This window comes from Buteo buteo, chromosome 3 (assembly GCF_964188355.1).
Source record: "Buteo buteo chromosome 3, bButBut1.hap1.1, whole genome shotgun sequence".
Taxonomy (NCBI): domain Eukaryota; kingdom Metazoa; phylum Chordata; class Aves; order Accipitriformes; family Accipitridae; genus Buteo; species Buteo buteo.
Genome location: NC_134173.1, coordinates 12,866,431 through 12,884,847, shown reverse-complemented (window position 1 = coordinate 12,884,847; position 18,417 = coordinate 12,866,431). Strand labels below are relative to the sequence as shown.

General features: G+C 35.7%; 1 protein-coding gene across 2 annotated transcripts in view; it reads left to right on the top strand.

The window, feature by feature from the left end:
- Window positions 1-18,417, top strand: part of ZNF407 (zinc finger protein 407) — a 356,342-nt gene that overhangs the window by 32,530 nt on the left and 305,395 nt on the right. For both annotated transcript variants that reach the window (XM_075022872.1, XM_075022873.1), the window contains exons 2-3: window positions 1,576-6,402; window positions 12,249-12,363. In XM_075022872.1, coding sequence (XP_074878973.1) covers window positions 1,611-6,402; window positions 12,249-12,363 — 4,907 coding nt within the window. In that variant the 5' untranslated portion in view covers window positions 1,576-1,610. The remainder of the gene's footprint in view (window positions 1-1,575; window positions 6,403-12,248; window positions 12,364-18,417) is intronic.

The following is an 18,417-nucleotide window of genomic DNA, read 5'->3' as shown; positions in this document are numbered from 1 at the left end:
TAGACCTGACTGTTTTATTTCTGACTAATTGTGATAGTTTCTATCACGGTTTAGTGAACAAAGAAAAAGAATAGTGTATAAGAACCAGAAAACCACAGTTACAGAAGCATTATCTGGATCCTCCAAAGGGCTATCATGATCTAGAGGTGGTTATTCTCATGTTATTTAGGTATAGCTAGCTTGGTATAAGTGTGGTCAGTACTTTAGCTCAATGAGAGACCTACAGTTGAAACACTGTTCAACGTATGCAACTACAGTGGACTCAATTCCTTATAGGCCTTCCATAAGTTATTATTAAACAGAAAAGCATTTTTTTACTTCCACAGGTAGTAAGTCCAACTGATTTGAGTATATTTCCCCAGTTTAATACTTTCTTACTTTGTCCTCAAAAATAAGCATAATTTTTTTTTTTTAAGCATGTACTTGAATAGCTTTTTTGTACCCTGCGTTGTCTGTATCAACATTGCAATTACTTAATCTTGTCAAGAAGTACTTACAGTTGTGGTCATGGCCTCATTCAATGGGTAACTGAACAAAAAACTGGATACTTGGATCTGCAGCAAATTGATGTTTAAATCATAGTGTAAAGCACATAGATAAACATTTAGTATTTAATCATCTGTTAAAATGAAATGCATTTTCAATTCTCAATCGCTTCGTATCAAAATGAAAAGGTAATAAATGTCAAGACTTGATTTCCCACCCCTATCCCTCTTATAAACCGTGTTGGTAGCATCAGTTTTCTAGTGGTGACATCTTTTTGGGAGCAGGGAGGTCACACTGGGCAGTTGAGCAAAAGCTTTTGGTAACTAGATTTGGACGGTTCAAGTTTGTGCTGGGGTTCAAAGATCTGCCCTTCTCTGCACTGCTATTTCATGATTTTTTTTTTTTCTTTCTCCATCTCCCCAGTTGGAAAATGACATTTTAGAGGGTATTTTAGGAATGATGGGAAACTCTGCTTGTGGCATATTCTTTTAGAAGATGGGTCTATTTGAGTTTTCCCTCTTTCTCTTTATCAGGTAATCGAAGCAGAGGAAGGAAAGCAAGCTTCATACTTACATGTTTACCATTGATGTTGGCTTTGTTTTGCTTGTTGTTGCAGTCATGGTCATTTCCTCCTTGGAGCTTTTACATTTGGGAACCTGGATTTGTGGTTCAGGAAAAGTTGAACATCCCATGGCTGGTTCCCTGAAACCTGTTAGCGTTTCTTGTCCTAAATATGGTTCCAGAAACAGTGGTTAGGCTTGTCTGCCCAAGTTTAAGCATGTAGTAAATTACTTGATTACACAAAAACTATTGAAGCTAGTGCTTAGTCACACGGTGCTCATCACAGTGAGAGCTCTGTAACCAAGTGTCTAGAGGTTGGTTTGATTATTAGATGTCTGTCCTGGTTTCAGCCGGGATGGAGTTAACTGTCATAAGTTTAGACACCATGCTGAAAATTTGCCTCATATCTTTCATTGTTGTCTGTCTTCCTGCCATGAATTTAATTTGCTATATTGCTTTTTTTTTGCCTTGAATCTTTTAACTTTTTGTTGTGCATGAAAGACTAATCATAACTCTTTTGTTTTATAGGTACTAACCCAAATGATCTACAATTGATAATATCAATGTTAAGAATGGATGGGGAGCAAAATAAGAAGAGAGATGATGTTGATGAGAGTTTACAAACTGAGTTGACAGAAGAATCCCAGAGAAATATATCAGGAGAAAATGCTGGATGTGACTCTTTGTCTCAGCAGAAAACAAGGCTGATACCAGATGAAGTGTTCAGGGACCTTGAAAAGAAGAGAAAAGAGAATGGCACAAACAAAAGGGCACTGTCAGGATCACCAAACCTGGATGTTGCTGAAGCAGACAAACCTGAAAATGTCTCCAGAAAAAGAAAGCGGAGTTCTTCAGAAGACATTGAAGATAGTGAAAGGAAATTGCACAAAGTCGTAGCTGGAGAAGCAGATAGTACAGTAGCTAGAGCTGTAAAGAAGGACGGAGTTGCCAGTTGTCTTAGTGATGACATATTTAATTCAAATTTCCTGTGCGGATATTGTGATTTCAAATGTGCTGATGGTGCCATATTGAAAATTCACATGGAAAATAAACATTCACAAGAGGTGCCAGCTGCTGTTTCTGATAAGTTATCTTCTTCAGAAGAAATCAGGGTTGGCTATACAGTTGGAAACATAGACAAAGATCTTAAAGGCAAAATGAGTAATCGGTGTTTACCTTCCTGCTCGGATACGGAAAATCATAAACGAGAATGCCCCTCTAAACAATCCGAAGAGCAAACATGCCCTCACTGTAGTTGCACAGCTGAATGTAGTTCAACATTACACATGCATGTTAAGCAAGATCATGAGAAATCCAAGATATTTTGTTGTGATCTTTGTGGTTTTCAGAGTGCTGAGGAAAATCTCCTGAATTCTCATTTCCTTGGCAAGACGCACCTTCGACGCCAAAATCTTGCTGCACGGGGTGGATTTGTACAGATATTGACAAAAAGATCCTTTAAAAAACAACAATCTACTGCAACCAAAGAGAGGAATGTCAGAGCAAAACTGGGGACCAGTAAATTAAGGGCAAGAACTGCTGATACAAAAGAATTAAGCGTTTGCAGTGCACTGAAAGGCTCAAAAGTAAGCTTGTCTAAACAAAATGATGGCGCTGAACTTGTTGAAATGATACCATCTTCGAATGTTCCCACTGAAAAAACAAATACTGTGACAGAAGAAACGTTGGTTTCTTCCAGTGTAGAAGGAAATGATAAAGTCTGTAGTGAAAAACTAGAAATACCAGGACCCTCAGAAAATATCTTGCAGAAAATAGAACTCCCTCCAACTACCAAAAAGCTAGTTAGCAGTTTAAACATGACAAGGAGATTTGATAGACCGGAACATAAAAGAAACATTGTCTTGTTAAGGTCTTCATTTGGACAGAGTAGGTCTTTTAGATTAAAAAAGCAAGTTAAAAGAAGGTACAATTTGTTGGGTAATAGTAAGAGAGGCAAATCTGAAACTCGGAGAGTACACGTGAAGCATATCTCTAGCACACAGCTTAAACCTAGTGATTCAAGCCCTATGTCACATACACAATTAGAAACAGATGCTAAAAGTAATTGTGATACTACTTCAGAAAGTCAAGATCTTACTGAAGATAAGCTAAATACCATTTCTTCCAGCCCTACAGATACTAAACATTCTGATGTTAAACTTACTGCTGATGATGGTGTTCTTCATACTTGTGTTGACTGTGGTCATGTTTTTCAGAACAGAAAAAGTTTGGAAATTCACATTGCAAAGCTTCATACAAAAAGGATCCAGTTTCATTGTCAGATGTGTAGTTATTCCTCCGGAGTCAGGGAAGATATGAAGCGACACTGTCAGGACAGTAAACACCAGATGGGTGGTTGTAGCTTTAATTGTCAACTCTGTTCGTTTACCAGCTTGAATGTGATCAGCCTTCGAAGCCATATGAGTGAAGCGCATAATATGTCCCATAGTTGTCCAACTTGCATTCTTTTTTTTCAAATGGAAGAAGAACTGATAAATCATCAAAAAAATGAGAAACATGATGGTTCGTTATTTCAGCAAGCTACTCCATTGAGTAACAGTGATCAGACCTTGCAAGTAGTAACTTATGCTGACTCAGTATCAAACAATAGCCAAAATCTTGCAAAGGAAATGGAAGTATCAGTGAAAGCAAAAACTCCAGACTCTTCTTTCATAAATCATAGAAATGAACTAAAGCATTCTGTTCTGAATAAAACCCAATTTCAATGTAAAAAGTGTTTTTATAAAACAAGATCTTCCACGGTTCTTACAAGGCACATAAAACTCCGACATGCACAGGAGTATCACTTCCTTTGCAAAGCATGTAATCTCTACTCACTGAGTAAGGAAGGAATGGAGAAGCATATCAAAAGAAGCAAGCACCTTGAAAATGCCAGGAAAAACAACATTGGACTACGTTTTGAAGAATGTATTGAAAAGGTTTGTGTTGGTGTTGGTGGTATTAAAACAGTGGTGGATCCTTCCATTTCTGGGAGTGGGAATACAGAGTTAGATAAAGAAATTATACATGTTTCATCTTCTTCTGTGGAAAACATCTCAAGAAATAAAGAATTCGTTCCACTTGATCAAAGGATTGGTGGAAATGAATTGGTTTTAGCTAATGCACCCAGAAGGGGGAAACCCAAAGGCACTATTTCTAGGACATGTACCCATTGTGGTCTTTTGGCCTCCAGTGTTACAAATTTGACTGTTCACATCAGACGAAAGCATAGTCATCAGTACAGCTATTTGTGTAAGGTTTGCAATTATTATACTGTAACCAAAGGAGATATGGAACGCCATTGTGCAACCAAAAAACACAAAAGTCGTGTTGAAATAGAAGGATGTGGAAAACAGAACTCGGAGATCATCGTTAGCCCTGAAGGAGGTAATTTTGAATCTGTGAGCAAGAAGGTTAATAGCCCCCTGACCGCCTTGTATGAACATGTTGAGGATGGTAGCCAGTCATCAGATCTGGAAAATTCTGTCTTAGACAATCAGGAAGTTGAGCAAGGAGATGCTGAGCTAAAAGTTGTAAATGCCAGTAGGCTGCCAGATTTGGAGCATACTAGCACTCCATTAAATATAAACCAACGTATATTTCTGGAACCAGCGAGGGTTACTCAAGATGGCGACCCGTGCTTCCAGAGAAGAGCAGTGGGTGCAAACGACAACAAGTGTGTCCACTGCAGCTTCATTGCTCATTCTTCTTCTTCTTTAGAGCTGCATGTGAAGCGAAAACATACAAAACAATTTGAATACTACTGCATGGCTTGTGACTACTATGCTGTTACTCGCAGAGAGATGATTAGGCATGCAGCAACAGAGAAACATAAAATTAGAAGAGAATCTTATGTGTATTCTTCTGGGGAGGAAGCAAACACAGCAAATATCACTAAAGAAGGCACTGCTTTGTCTCAAGAGGAGCACCATCACAGTGCAGGAGAATCAAAAACTGGTTTAGATGAAACAAAATGTGCCAATGACGAAGCAGAAGGTGATCATATGAATAAAAGCTTAACTGAGTGTACCATCTTAGATGAAAATGCATCTCCAGGAATGCCTGAAGGTGGCAGTCCCCAAAATGCAGTAGAAGGTGAACTTGAAGAGACAGCTAAAAATGGAGAAGACAACCTTTTTTGCAAAGGATTCCAGCAAACTCCTCAGAAAGAAAAAGTTGTTAAACTTGACAAGGAAGTATCAGTTAAAGAAACAGGTACCTGCGAGTTGCAGAAAAGTAGGCATGGTCAGGAGCTGCTCAACTCAGATGATGATTGCACTGCAGAAAATGAAAATAGATCAAGCAGCACAAACTTGAATTCTGGAAAAGGTGAGGAAAGCTTGGAAGCAAATAGAGAAAACCCTGAAGTAGAGTGTAGAAACACAGGCATTCTTCAAAAAATATCACTGAAAAAAAATAACCCACTTATGCTAACTCTTCCAGAAACAAGTAGTGCAGTAGAACAATCAGATTTTGCTGGAAGCATTGGAGAAATGGTACAAAATATACATAGTTTAGAGGGTGACAGAAGTTTCAAAGAGGATCCTACTGGGGAGGAGGAAGAAGCCCTTATGGAAGCACAACATGAAGCAGAAGTAACTATAAATAACAATGTTTGGGAGGCAGATGGCTCAACAGCTGAGGGCATGCAAGAAAGTAGTAATGAGGCTTTAGGAACAGTTTTCAGTGCTGATGATAAAGGAAAGGCAATGCAAAATTTTGGCAAGTTTGATTCTTCTATAGTGAGGTTAAAAAGCCATCCAGATGGGGAAGCCACTGACCATTCTGCTGAAGGACAGATGTCAGGTGGAGTGAAAGCTAGTGAGCTTGCGGTGAAAGCAGATCCTTCACCAAGTGGTGGGAAAAAGAAGAAGTCAGAAGGAATTTCCCTGGGGGAATCGACACGTATTCGCTGTGACGACTGTGGTTTTCTAGCAGATGGTTTGAGCGGACTAAATGTTCACATAGCCATGAAACATCCTTCAAAAGAAAAACATTTTCATTGTTTACTCTGTGGAAAATCATTTTACACAGAGAGCAACCTTCACCAGCACTTGGCGAGTGCCGGGCACCTGCGAAATGAGCAGGCGAGCGTGGAGGAGCTGCCCGAAGGAGGTGCTACCTTTAAGTGCGTGAAGTGCACGGAGCCCTTCGATTCGGAGCAGAGCTTGTTCCTCCACATCAAAGAGCAGCACGAAGAGCTGTTGCGGGAAGTGAACAAGTACATTGTGGAAGACACCGAGCAAATAAACAGGGAGAGGGAAGAGAACCAAGGCAACGTCTGCAAGTATTGTGGGAAGATGTGTAGAAGTAGCAATTCCATGGCCTTCCTAGCTCACATCCGTACCCATACAGGTATGGAAATGCTCTCTTTGCAAGTGGTCTCTTTCAAACAGAGTGAATTATACCATTGGTCTTTTTCTGCTTGTTAATCTCTTTAACATTTCTTATGAACTGGCATTCATATCGCCTGATGAGCCCCCAGTGAAATTCAGAATTACCTAAAGGGGTATGAAAATACAGTGATCAAAGGGCAGAAAATGTAAGAACATTTTAAGCGCAGTCACCCTTCTGCTTTTTGTTTCATATAGAGAGATTTCTTTCCCTTTAATCTAAATTGTAACCATTAATTGGTTCTTAAATTTATATAATGAAGCAGTGGTGGTTTGAGAGAACAGTTAACTGTTCTTTCTAACTTCCTCTTCCTTGCAGTTGTTTAATATCCAAATTGTTTATTTGATTTCAATTCAGTTACACTTTCAGCATTACATAATGCTTCAGTATAGGCTTTTGATATTATATCATTCCTAAATAAACACCAATAAGACGCAGCAAGAGGTTTTTGTAGAAATAATTTAGGGGAATTGGAATTGGTCAGCCTTTTTGGAAGGTAGTGTGTAATGCTGATGTGATGCACAGGGATGTAGCATCTGATTTAGTTTCTGTGCTGATCACACTTTCAATTCATTTTTATGTTTGATTTTAAGTGGAAAATTTAAAAACATTTTTGTAGGAAAATGCATAAGCTGCAGTTCTAAATTTATGTAAAAATTCACTGCGATGTTTCTATAAACCTGCCATACATTCTTTATTTTAAATAGACAGCTTTTCTAAATCACTGAGCTCTGCTTAGACAAGTGGTGTCTCCATGGTTGAATTTATGAGTGGATTTGAATAATAAATTCACATTTCAATGAACATATTTTCATTAAAACTGTAAGGTTTATTTTACTGTACTTTTAAATAATGGCTTATTATGGAAGCTATAGTTTAAATTCATGCAGTATTTGAAACTTAGTGCATGGTTACAAGGAAGAGAACAAAAAGGTAAGAAAAAAGAAACATAAAAGAATGGTAATTCCTGGCATAATCCTAAAATAGTTTCATAAGGTTTTTTTTATGAAAAGGCAAGGGCGTGACTGGACAACAAAGTTTAAAATTAATCTTGGGGAACACGGACATTGTATTTCAAACCTTTCAAAGTATTTTACTACAACTGCAGTATTCATGTATACCAATAACTCACATACTTAATACTTTCAGCATTACTTCTATCCTGTCAATAACATAGTTATCTCTATTGCTTCAGCTAATATCCAACTTTGAATGCAGTATTAAGTCTTTAGAGGGACGCTGGTGTTCACATGGTCCGAACAGCTGTATAAGCCCTTAATATGCCCTCTTACGGCAGATAAAACTGAATAAAACTAAGGGGGAGGATGCTAATGGAGCTCTCTTTAGAATTCTTTATGCAACTGTCTGGTCAAGACATGTTGCTTATAATTGATGTGTCCATTACTTGAATTCTCTTGTAATTATAGTCAATAAGTCTTGTAAATGTGTTAAAGCTCACTAAAAGCATACAAATTCAAGAACAGAGTAAGGCTAATAATTTAAAATAATCAATGTAGGCATTTCAGCACTTAATTTCCCTTGTGTGTTGATAGCTGATCATTCTTAATCCATTAAGATTTATTTAGTCGTTTACAATGCAAAATAGGTTTGCACTGGTCACTTGTGCCATTTGAAAATGTCCACCAGGTTAAGTGCAGAATGTAGTCCATTAGTCTTCCTTGACTATATGTATTAATTGCATTTAAAATCAAGTTAATGTGGATGTGAAAGTGAGGTAACTATCAATATATGACAAAGCAACCCTACTTACATAAGTTACATCATTGATTGTAACATTTAGTAAAAGTTAGTGTACTTTTTAACATCTTGTGTGTAGGTCTTATCATGAAGTATATTTTTATTGTGCTTTTGGATGGCCCTAAATACGCAAAGCAGTAAAAGAATACATTTCATTTTGCAAGTCATTTTTCGGTAGTGTGTGCGGAGGAGGTATAGAAGGGTTACAGAATAGAGTTTTATCTGCCCTCTTTGTCACCACACCTTTAAATGAAATGCTTTTCTTATGCTTTGCTTATTCACATAAATAGTAATGTGGAGACTTTTATTAATAGTTAATGGGAAGAAGGCTTTCTCTTCCAATCTGTATTTTCATAGTTGTGATTTCCTTTGTGACTTATAGAACCTTTTCTTCCAATCTGTATCACAAAGATGCAGTTGAATAAGAAACAAATATTTTTGGGTTATTGGGAGTGGTGGCAGAGGGAACTGACCTACTCCACCAATGGTATACACACTGCCTTATAACATTGGTGAGGCAAAGTACAGTATTTGTAGCTTCCCGTCTGTTCCAGGGTAACACCAGGTACACAACAGGAGCAGAGCTGCACATTTTCACATTTATTATTCTGATTATGTGCTCTTTAAAAAAATCTTCCTTCAGCATCCAGGTGTGCATATATAAGTTTGTATGTATGGGTAACCATGTCCAACTCCTTGCCTTTTTTTTAATTGAGTAATTGGTGATGGTTGGGGGAGGAGGGGGGAAGGGAAAGTTGTAGAAAGATACAACTAATGATTTCCATTAATAGCAAAATAATGTTTCAAAATACCATTAAATAATGTAGGAGATTTTCACATTGCAAATGAAAGGGAAGCTTCGCTAGAGAGGAGATAACAAGTAAGTCCATCACATGTTGACAAGTGAAAATGAGGAAGTGTAAAGAAAAATAAAAGGAGTAGTAGAGGTGGAAGACTTTTTAGTTCGCAATTGATGGAGGTCCCATAAACTTAATTAACAATCAACATCTGACAAAAAATCACCTGCAACCACATCATCTTTGTTTCGTTTCTCATCAGATTTCTCAGTTAATGGAAGATTTGCTCAGTGTAAGTGTGGTATCTTACTCCCCACGTCCTAAACATAGGAGGAGATGGTATGATGAAGTTTCATGTGGCTCTGCTCACTTTGCATTAGGCCTGAGCTAGGGACACAGCTATGCCTGCAGGTGCAGATGGTGTTGCCTTTGGCCGGCTTAAAGCTGAGACAGTTAATTTTTTTATAGTTTTGGGCCTCTGTTGTCTTAATGTAAAATAAGGACTATGACCTCCAGTCTTTTTTTGTGAAACAGTAGCTTGATTTTTGTTTGTCTGACCTGAACTCTTAAATTTAGGCTATTTTCAATTTGTTGTTTTGTTTTGTTTTCCCAATTCTCTTGTTAAGACCCTTATTGTTTACTGCTACCATCAGAAAATGTACACTTGGTTTCCATGCCTTGACTTGTGGGTAAAGTAATTCTGTGGCTTTTTTTTTTTTAAAGTAATTTTGTTGGAAAGATGCTATATTGAAAGTATTTTTCTCATTTTTCTGTGAACTAAAAGCCAAGTGCAAATCCAATAGTATCACATTTAACACAGCATATGAGAACCATTAAAGTTTGTGATAATGCAAGTATGGCTAAGAAATGGTTAATTGCTTCAACATTGTTTCAGATAGCCTTATGGCAAATACAGATTTTTTGCCCCATTAGTTTAACTCTTAGTGTAATGTCTTCATCTTAAGTATAAAATTTTGAGTTGTTCCATCCAAGAACATACTGGAACAAATTTGGCACCAGCAACCTAAAAGGGAGATGCGCTGCTTTTGTTTCAGGTGGTAAGTACTGACTGGAGCCTGCCAGCACTTGAATTTCCATGGAGTTTAAATGGAGATGTTAACAGATATTCAGCTCTGGATCTGAGAAATAAATAAAAAAACCTCAAGGCCTCAGTGATTTTTGGATGAGAGCAGTCAACAGAATAATACATTTCTGTATTGTCAGCACACTGTAGCTATGATTGGTCTGAACTTGAGTTCTTCACAAAGGAGTCATGTAAATGGAAAACAGCAAAGGTCTTGTATGGAAGCCCTGTGGGACACCTGCAGTAACAGAATGAGGAACGAATTTACAATTTAATCAGTCGGAGAGAAACTAAGGGAACATAGGATTGAATCCACATGGTATTTGAATTCTTTGACAAAAAGGAGCAGTATAAACACCAATAGATTTAAAAAAATCCTCTCCAGCTGTGGTGTTGATGTTATTAATTGTGCAATTAGTCTTTAAGATCATAAGTTAAAACATCAACTTTTAATACTCTTTTATTTAATGCAAAGATGGGCCTGTTTTTATTTGCATGGGTCTCTTTATAGAATGCAGTGTTGATTTGAAATGTCACCAAATTAATGATTAATTTAGTTTTTTCAGGATCATTTAAATAAACTGGGGTTTTTCAGTTTGATTGATAGAACATGATTGCTGTTAGCTGCAGTCTCAACCTGCTTTTGATATTTAAACATATAAAGCTGACTAGATACAACCATTCAGGTGCTAAATATATTTTACATCTACTTCCAACAGTAGAAATGGAAGTATTAAGAGATCTGGCTTCATTGTCATTGAACTGTGAAATATTCAACCTTGTCTGCCCGTGCTTAATACTGTTGACTTTTTTATTTCAGCTAGAAGATTAAAATTAAATGCTTCATTTTTCGTCAGCTTTTGGGAATTAAATTGAAATTTAAGACTCTAAAAATTTTTACTAAGATCCTCAATTTCACCAACGGATTCTTGGAGGATACTCTGTTTTCAAGGGCAAAGAAAAAAGGTTCATTGATCAAGTATGATACAGTGCAACATTTTTCTTATCAGAGCTCTTTATGTGTATTTATTAAAGATCACATATTTCAAATTATGCTTAACTGTATTGGAAGAAGTACTTCACAAAACATATACTAGACATAATATGGAGACTCTGTAACCATATTGTACTTACTTTTAACTGCAGTTCTATGATTTTGATTTACTGATTTAGGGGTTTAGTGGTCAGAAAATTGGAAAGTGCTACAGCATGCTTTAGAATGATGTTGCTATGTAATAACATGGGGACTGACATGTGCCCAATTTAACTGTTTCAGTAAAAAAAAAAATAGTTTTTCCTTCCTCGAGAGAGGATCACTGTTAATTAAGATAGACAAATAATTTGACTTTTTGCTGAACTGGTGTGATACAAGAAATAGGCTGGTACTTCTTCCTTGGAGAAATAATTTCAGAGTTCTTTGGTCTGCAGTAGACATTTAATATTAAAGTTTGTTCTTGAAATAAATAATAGCCAAAATGTCAATACTTCTGGTTTGCAGAATAATCATAAATTCTTGACCATAAAACAGTCATAAAGGCATAATATTTTATCCACTGTATATTCATACATTGCATGTCATTACAATAGCTAGGTGATGAATCATTTTCTCTGTGTGACAGAACAAATCTGAAATACCAATGCTAATGTGAAATCTATTCAAAGTCAGGAGACTTGTAAAATTACTTTGCTTTAAATATATTTGCTTAAAAAACAAGTACATTTTGCAGTTTACACCAGTATCAAGCCACTTTAAGATGATTACCTGAGTTTCAGCATTTGGAAGTGGGGAAAGGTGTAGAACAACTTTTGCCATCTTGTTGCAAGGTTATCTACCTACTATGTTGTCTTCTCATTTTAATATTTTGTGGGTTTTTTTAATAATAATAAAAAAAGAATAAATTGTTATTAAAAGTTAAGAGAGTAGTTTCCATGATCTTGAACTTAAGGAAACTTTAATGAGTAATGTACAGTATATACCATCTGTGTCCTGGGAGTATAAATTTATGTACGAGATAGATACTTTTTTTTTGTTGAACAAAAATCTCAAACAGGTTAAATGTGGGATAGGCTTTTCTAAAGGTTATTTTTTCCCAGGATTTTTTATTTCTTTAACGGTGGGTGATATATTATTCTAATTCAACTCATATCTTATGCTAAATTTTACTTAGGATCAAAGCCATTCAAGTGCAAGATATGCCACTTTGCAACAGCTCAGCTCGGAGATGCCAGAAACCATGTCAAGAGGCACCTTGGGATGAGGGAATACAAGTGTCATGTCTGTGGGTGAGTAAATTGAAACAGTCTCCACCATGGTTAACCAGGAGAAGAGTGCAGGATATGCATTGTTTCAGAATTGAAAACTGTGATGTGAGCAAGAGTGGCTAAAATTATGCATGCATATCCTCCTTTCCATTGTTATGGTAAATTCCTTAAATACAGTTATGACATTCTTTTCCCACTTCTAATCCTGCACTGAAGATGAGCAATTTTATGGGCTACAAGGTCAATTTGAACCTGTAATCTGTAAATTGACTAAATTATAGGATGTTCATTCACATTGCCAGGGAGAACTGTAAATTCCATTTAAAGACATAAAAAATATATAATATAGACTTTACTGTGTGGGTTTTTTTCTTTTGCTATACTGTTATAATTTTAGTACCATTAACAGATTTCTGGACTCCATTAGGGTTTTCATTCTTTACGAAAACAAAACAGAAGACTGATTTTTCAAACAAACTGATCTAAAATATTGCAGGCATAAGACTTTAAAAATAAATTGAAGTCTTTTATGTATGCTTGTGTTCTTGTTTGTTACCCCAAAAAATCTTGTTTTTCTTTTTTACTTAATCGTTATTTCCTCAGAAGGATCGTTCATAATGTTTAATTGTCCTTCAAATGTGTTGCATTTAATAGGAGGCATTGAGACTCCTTAATGCAAAACTAATTAATTTAGCAGAAATGTTTAAAAGGTTTTAAAATGCCATGGCATATATGGTACATCATAGGACATTCAAAGTTGGATTTTAATACCCTAGTTCTGATTAAAAATATATTTTAATGTTATTATGCTGGAGAAATTAACTAATATATGCATCATATAAAAACATTTTACTCAAACCTATGTAACCTGCTATAGCAGTCTTATGGCTAATGTGTAGAACAGCACAGGTTCAATTAGATGATGCAGTGCACACATGAATGGTGTGGTGTGATGTTGGGGATAATATTCAGCAGGAGGGTTTTTTTTAGCCTTAGTATACCAATCTACTGCAGGACAAAGTGAGTTACACATTTTAAAGCACAAGTGATTCTTCAGCTGAAGATGCAGCTGAGTGATTTCACTGATTCATCTTTCTGTTTTTCAAATAATTTTGCATGCAGCATTATGAGATACTTTGGATGTTTTTACTCACTTAAGAAAATTAATTGCTGACTTCTTGAAACAAGAAATAAAAATGTATGAGCCTAATTCTTAAGTCCACTGAATATCAGTAGTAGAATAACTTGTGCTACTCTTTATTTTGCAGCATGTTTAAAAAGAACATTATGCATGGTAGGCTATTTTATATTGTTTGAAAAATCTTATTTACTATCTCTGCTATATGAATTGCCAAGAATTTGGCATGGAAGATAGTTAACAACTACAGATCCACAAAACTGTTTAGCTAAGGCTAAGCTCTGTTCTTTAGAAGTTGTCAACAAACTTGACAATGGTTCTTTATTCAGTTCCCTTTTAACTTAAAACTGAAAAATCATCATATCATTTAACTGTGTTATTGTAAGAGGAAAAGTAAAAAAAATCTCAAAATAGCTAATACTGTATCTTTTATAAAAAGAAAATTAAAATTATTGGTATTTGGCACAGTACCTCATTTTTTTCAAAAGCTCATTCCTTTCCTTCAGGATTGACATATTCTTAGAGTCTGTCTCAGAAATTACACAACTCTTGGTTGCAATTCACGACAGTTATGCAAGAAAGCAAAACATGTATGAATGATTTAACCTGTGGACTTAAATGTTAGTCACTTTGCTAAGCTGACTGCTTCCTGCATGTTGCTGGCATGTCATACCTGGTAGCCAAGCAGGTACTCATTTTGCATTTTAGTGTAGTATTGTATTGCTAGTTTTCATCAACAATGTGAAGCTGTCCTATTTAGATATGACAAAACAATCAGCTGAAGAGACATATACCACAATACCCTGTGCTTACAAAAATCTTATTTGTATACCTGTATAAATAATCATTATGTTTAACTTAATGTGCACCAAAAATGTGTTTTAAGAATTATATATTAACACTGATTTAATTGGAAAAGACATTTTTGTACTGTAGCTAACAGTCCTGAAGAACTGAGCAGGATTTGAAGGAGGAATGACCAGAGCAGTTTGAACCATAGTCCAAGTAATGAATGTGCCATTCCTAAATGTGGAAGAACAGAAAAAAGTATAATAGCCTGTGCTGTATTTCTGCTATTTTAATTGAAAGGATTGGATAGTGTGTAAGTTAAAAAAATAAAGTAGCAACATAAAAAAAAATAAAATTGCTACGATTGGCTATCGGATTAGTGGCACTATAGAGCATTGGTACATTAACACCACTGACAATGTCAATTCATTATCATTGATGGCTAAATAATCTTAGAAATGCTCAGTGGACCTATTAGTTCCTGAACATAAGCAGCTCATGCTGCATTTCTTCATTAGCTTTAATTGCTATAAATTTTACCTTTTTAAAAATCATGCTTTAAAAGGTGAAGTGATCTTTCAGGAACATTAACTCCGTAATTTTGTCACAAACAGAAGGTCCTGCACTATGTTTTCTTTTCTATAGTAGTTAATATTCTATCCTCTGACTTTTAGATTCATAGTAATAAGCCCTCTGCTAGTTGCGAGGATAAATTGTGTTTCAAAAGCTTTTGAATCTGCTTGGGCACTTTATAAAGGTGAAATGTCAGTGCAACATTGTGGTGTAGTGTGATCTCAAAATACCACCTTTTTTTTTTTTTGTCTTTTTTAGAGAAAAATTCTCTGGAAATTTTTTTCTTTAAAAAAAGGCAAAAAGCTCTATCTGTGGTGTTGTTTTAGGAAGGGTTTGCTGTGTCTCAATTTTCCAAATGATCCTTATATTTACACGATACAAAGTACACAATATATAATTCACTTAGTTGTTGAAAAAGGCAGTAATTTTGCTGTGTTGTTTTATTTTTTTTTAATTGAAGTTCAGGGTTTGTTTTTCTTCAGCTGCACAGCAGAAACTACATGACACAGAAATTGGACACCGTTAATGTTTTAACATTTGGAATAAACCGTCTGCTACTCATTTCCTTATCGCAGATGTGTGTTAATTGTTTTCTTTTCCATACCCATGGCTGTAAAATATATCCCATTATTTCAGAGATAGTATCTATTTTCTGCGGGTAGCAAACTGCTGCATATTTGAATTTAATTTTTGAAAGTCTGGCTCTGAAATTGGCTGATACCCTGGGTTAGATGAGCAAATCTTGGTTGCCCAGCATTTAAAATTTTTGTTTCATTTGCCTGGTGAAATGCAGTGAAAAGGCTTATCATGCACTTTTCAAATTTTATGCCTCAGGTAGAACATGAAAAATGCATTGTTCTGCACTTGAGTTTTTGAACAGAATTTATAGGCAATGTTTGATTTAAAAATGCATCTACTATTCCTTTGCCTTTTTTTTTGCCTTTGCTTTCAGAAACAGAATTTTTGGGGATGTAGTTACATGTTTCAAATAAGAGTGGCTGCTTCTTTCTTTTTTTTCTTTCCTTTACAACTTCTTAAAAATCTACTGAGGAAGATGGGTATAAGGTAGGTTTGGATTTTTAGGAAAATTTTCAGTGTTTAAAAGATGCACATAAACATTTTTTGCTACCTTCCTAAAAATTGAAAGGACATTTGTAGCAGTGTCTTTATGATGTTTATTCCATATATAGCAGTCAGGTGTTTTAAGGAACAAAAATAAGTATTTGTATACACAAAGGAATTTGGAGGGGGGGTGGAATAGGTTGGGTTTCTTCTGTATTTTGCTGGAGTAGTTCTTTCTTGTGTTTTTGTTGTTGGTGGTGGGTTTTTTTGCTTTGTTTTGGTCTTTTGGTGGGTGGATGGAGGTATTAATCTTTTTTACTTTCTGCTTTTCTTGGTTTGCTTTGAAACTCCTTTTCCCAATTAATTCTGGAGATGTTTTAAGATGTTCTGCTAAGTAACTGTTTTGCTAAATTTGGCTATTTTTTAAAGCCTCATTTAACCATCTTTGAGGAGTTATAGTGTCCTAAGCATGGAAATAACTTGACTTTTGCTGCTGTTGTTAATGCTAAGAATAGTTCAGAGATCTTAATCTGTATAAAGTTCAGTGTTTTAATGACAGTGGTTGCTTTGAGAATGTCTAAAGAAAAATATTCGCCTATATTGAGTATAGTGGCTAATAGATCTTCGTACTTTATAGATAAGAATGTGCTTTGACCAGCTGCTTCAAAAAAATTGGCTGAACTCCTGTATGTTGTGTTCTAAAAATTCTTTTAGATTTTCAGATTTTTTTTTAACTGATTACTGTTAATGTGAGGCTACTTTTAGTGAAAGCATACTCTTAAGATTGCTTTTAGCAAGCAAAAAAGACTTATTCATAAATTTATTGGTAGGAGCAGGAAAAACATTATATTTTCAAGGATGCCTTAATGTACTGTAATGTAAATTAATTATTTATAGTTGTGCAGTTTGGAAAATCTTAAATAGAAAGTTGCTACTCTAGTAAAACTATTTTTGTGTGGTATTACCTAGTTTTTGTGCATTAGAAGGGATCTCTGTGTAGATGATTATAATGTCACTTTCTGACCTTTGCAGCTTGAATAATTGTAAATCATTGCTTCATAACGTGTCAGAGAATGTCTGTACTAGGCAATTAAATGGCAGAATATAATAGACCAAATTATTGCCTGTCATGTTTTCAACAACACAGTTAGTATTTGAGTTACACTTAATCATTACGTGCATTAGCAACTTCATTGGAATCCAGCTTCAGGCTGAGCATGAAATACATTACATTATTTAAACCTCTAATGGTAGAAGTCATTTATTTGTGTTGAAGTGTACAACATGCAGAGTTTCATAAAGCAAGGAACACTTGAGAGCTTAATTTATCCAAATCAAAGTCTAAATGCAGATAAACACAAGTGGCAAAAATTAGTAATTTTTATAGGCTGGAAATATTTAAAAATACATGGTTGTGGGTAATTGTAGGCAGCAGGAATAAATTAAAATCACTATTTTTAGTCAGCTCAGAGAACTAAAACTGTTGTATACCTAAATCATCAAATGCATCATGAAATAGCATTTTTCAATGAACAATTAATTACACACATCATACCTACCAATGTGTCCAAACAAAAAATATGTATTTGGTTCAGCTGTTTAGATCAGAGATAAATGCATGTGAAACGACTGTTCCAGATGCAGCAATTCTGAGTTTCTCTGTCTGCATTTTGCCGTTTGGTCCTATCATACACTTGTGTCTACGTTTACTTTAGTAAAGAAAAATGAGGTGAACTTACATAACAGCTTTCCAAACTTGCACACACTTTTAAACAAATTAATAAGAAAATCCTAGAAAAATATATGGAGCCAGGTAACATATGTGTTATATTATCTTGCCAATTTTTGTTCAGTTATCTATCATTTTATTAGATTTGCGAACACGACCTTCAGTACATAGTCTCTATTTTTACTATTTAAGAAAACTACTTGAAATGGAAGCAATTTACTTTTATTCAGAAAGGCTCCCAGCATCTTTAAACAACTGGTACGGATCCTACGGTACGTTGTGCGAGACTCTCCTGGCCTGGATGTCTGCCATGGAGTTGGCTGGAGTTAAAGCGAGTGAGTGGGAGACTCGGGTACAGGCGGTGGAAGGACTTTTCTGGTTGAGACTGGTATTACAATTGATACAGAAAAGTCAAGACCTACTTTCTGACTTAATAAAATGTGGTTTTAGCAACTTGTAAGCTAAATTGGATTATAATAATGATTTAGTTGTACTTGCTGATGAGACAAGGTATAAAAAGGACATACTTTTTGTATGTGCTGTATGCAATCCAATTCAATGCACTTCCAAATGGTAATTATCAAGATGCACAGCGGTGTGACTACGATATGTGCGGGACGCGTAACTAGTGCTTTTACAGACATGTATTTTTGATTTTTTTACTTTACTGTAGGTTGCTCTGACGTCCAGGATGTGTGCGTTTCTGTTGGGCCGTAGGCACCTCGCTCTGAACGCGTCCTCTGAGAGCAAGCGCCGGCCGTGGCGGCGCAGGGAGGGTTTGAGC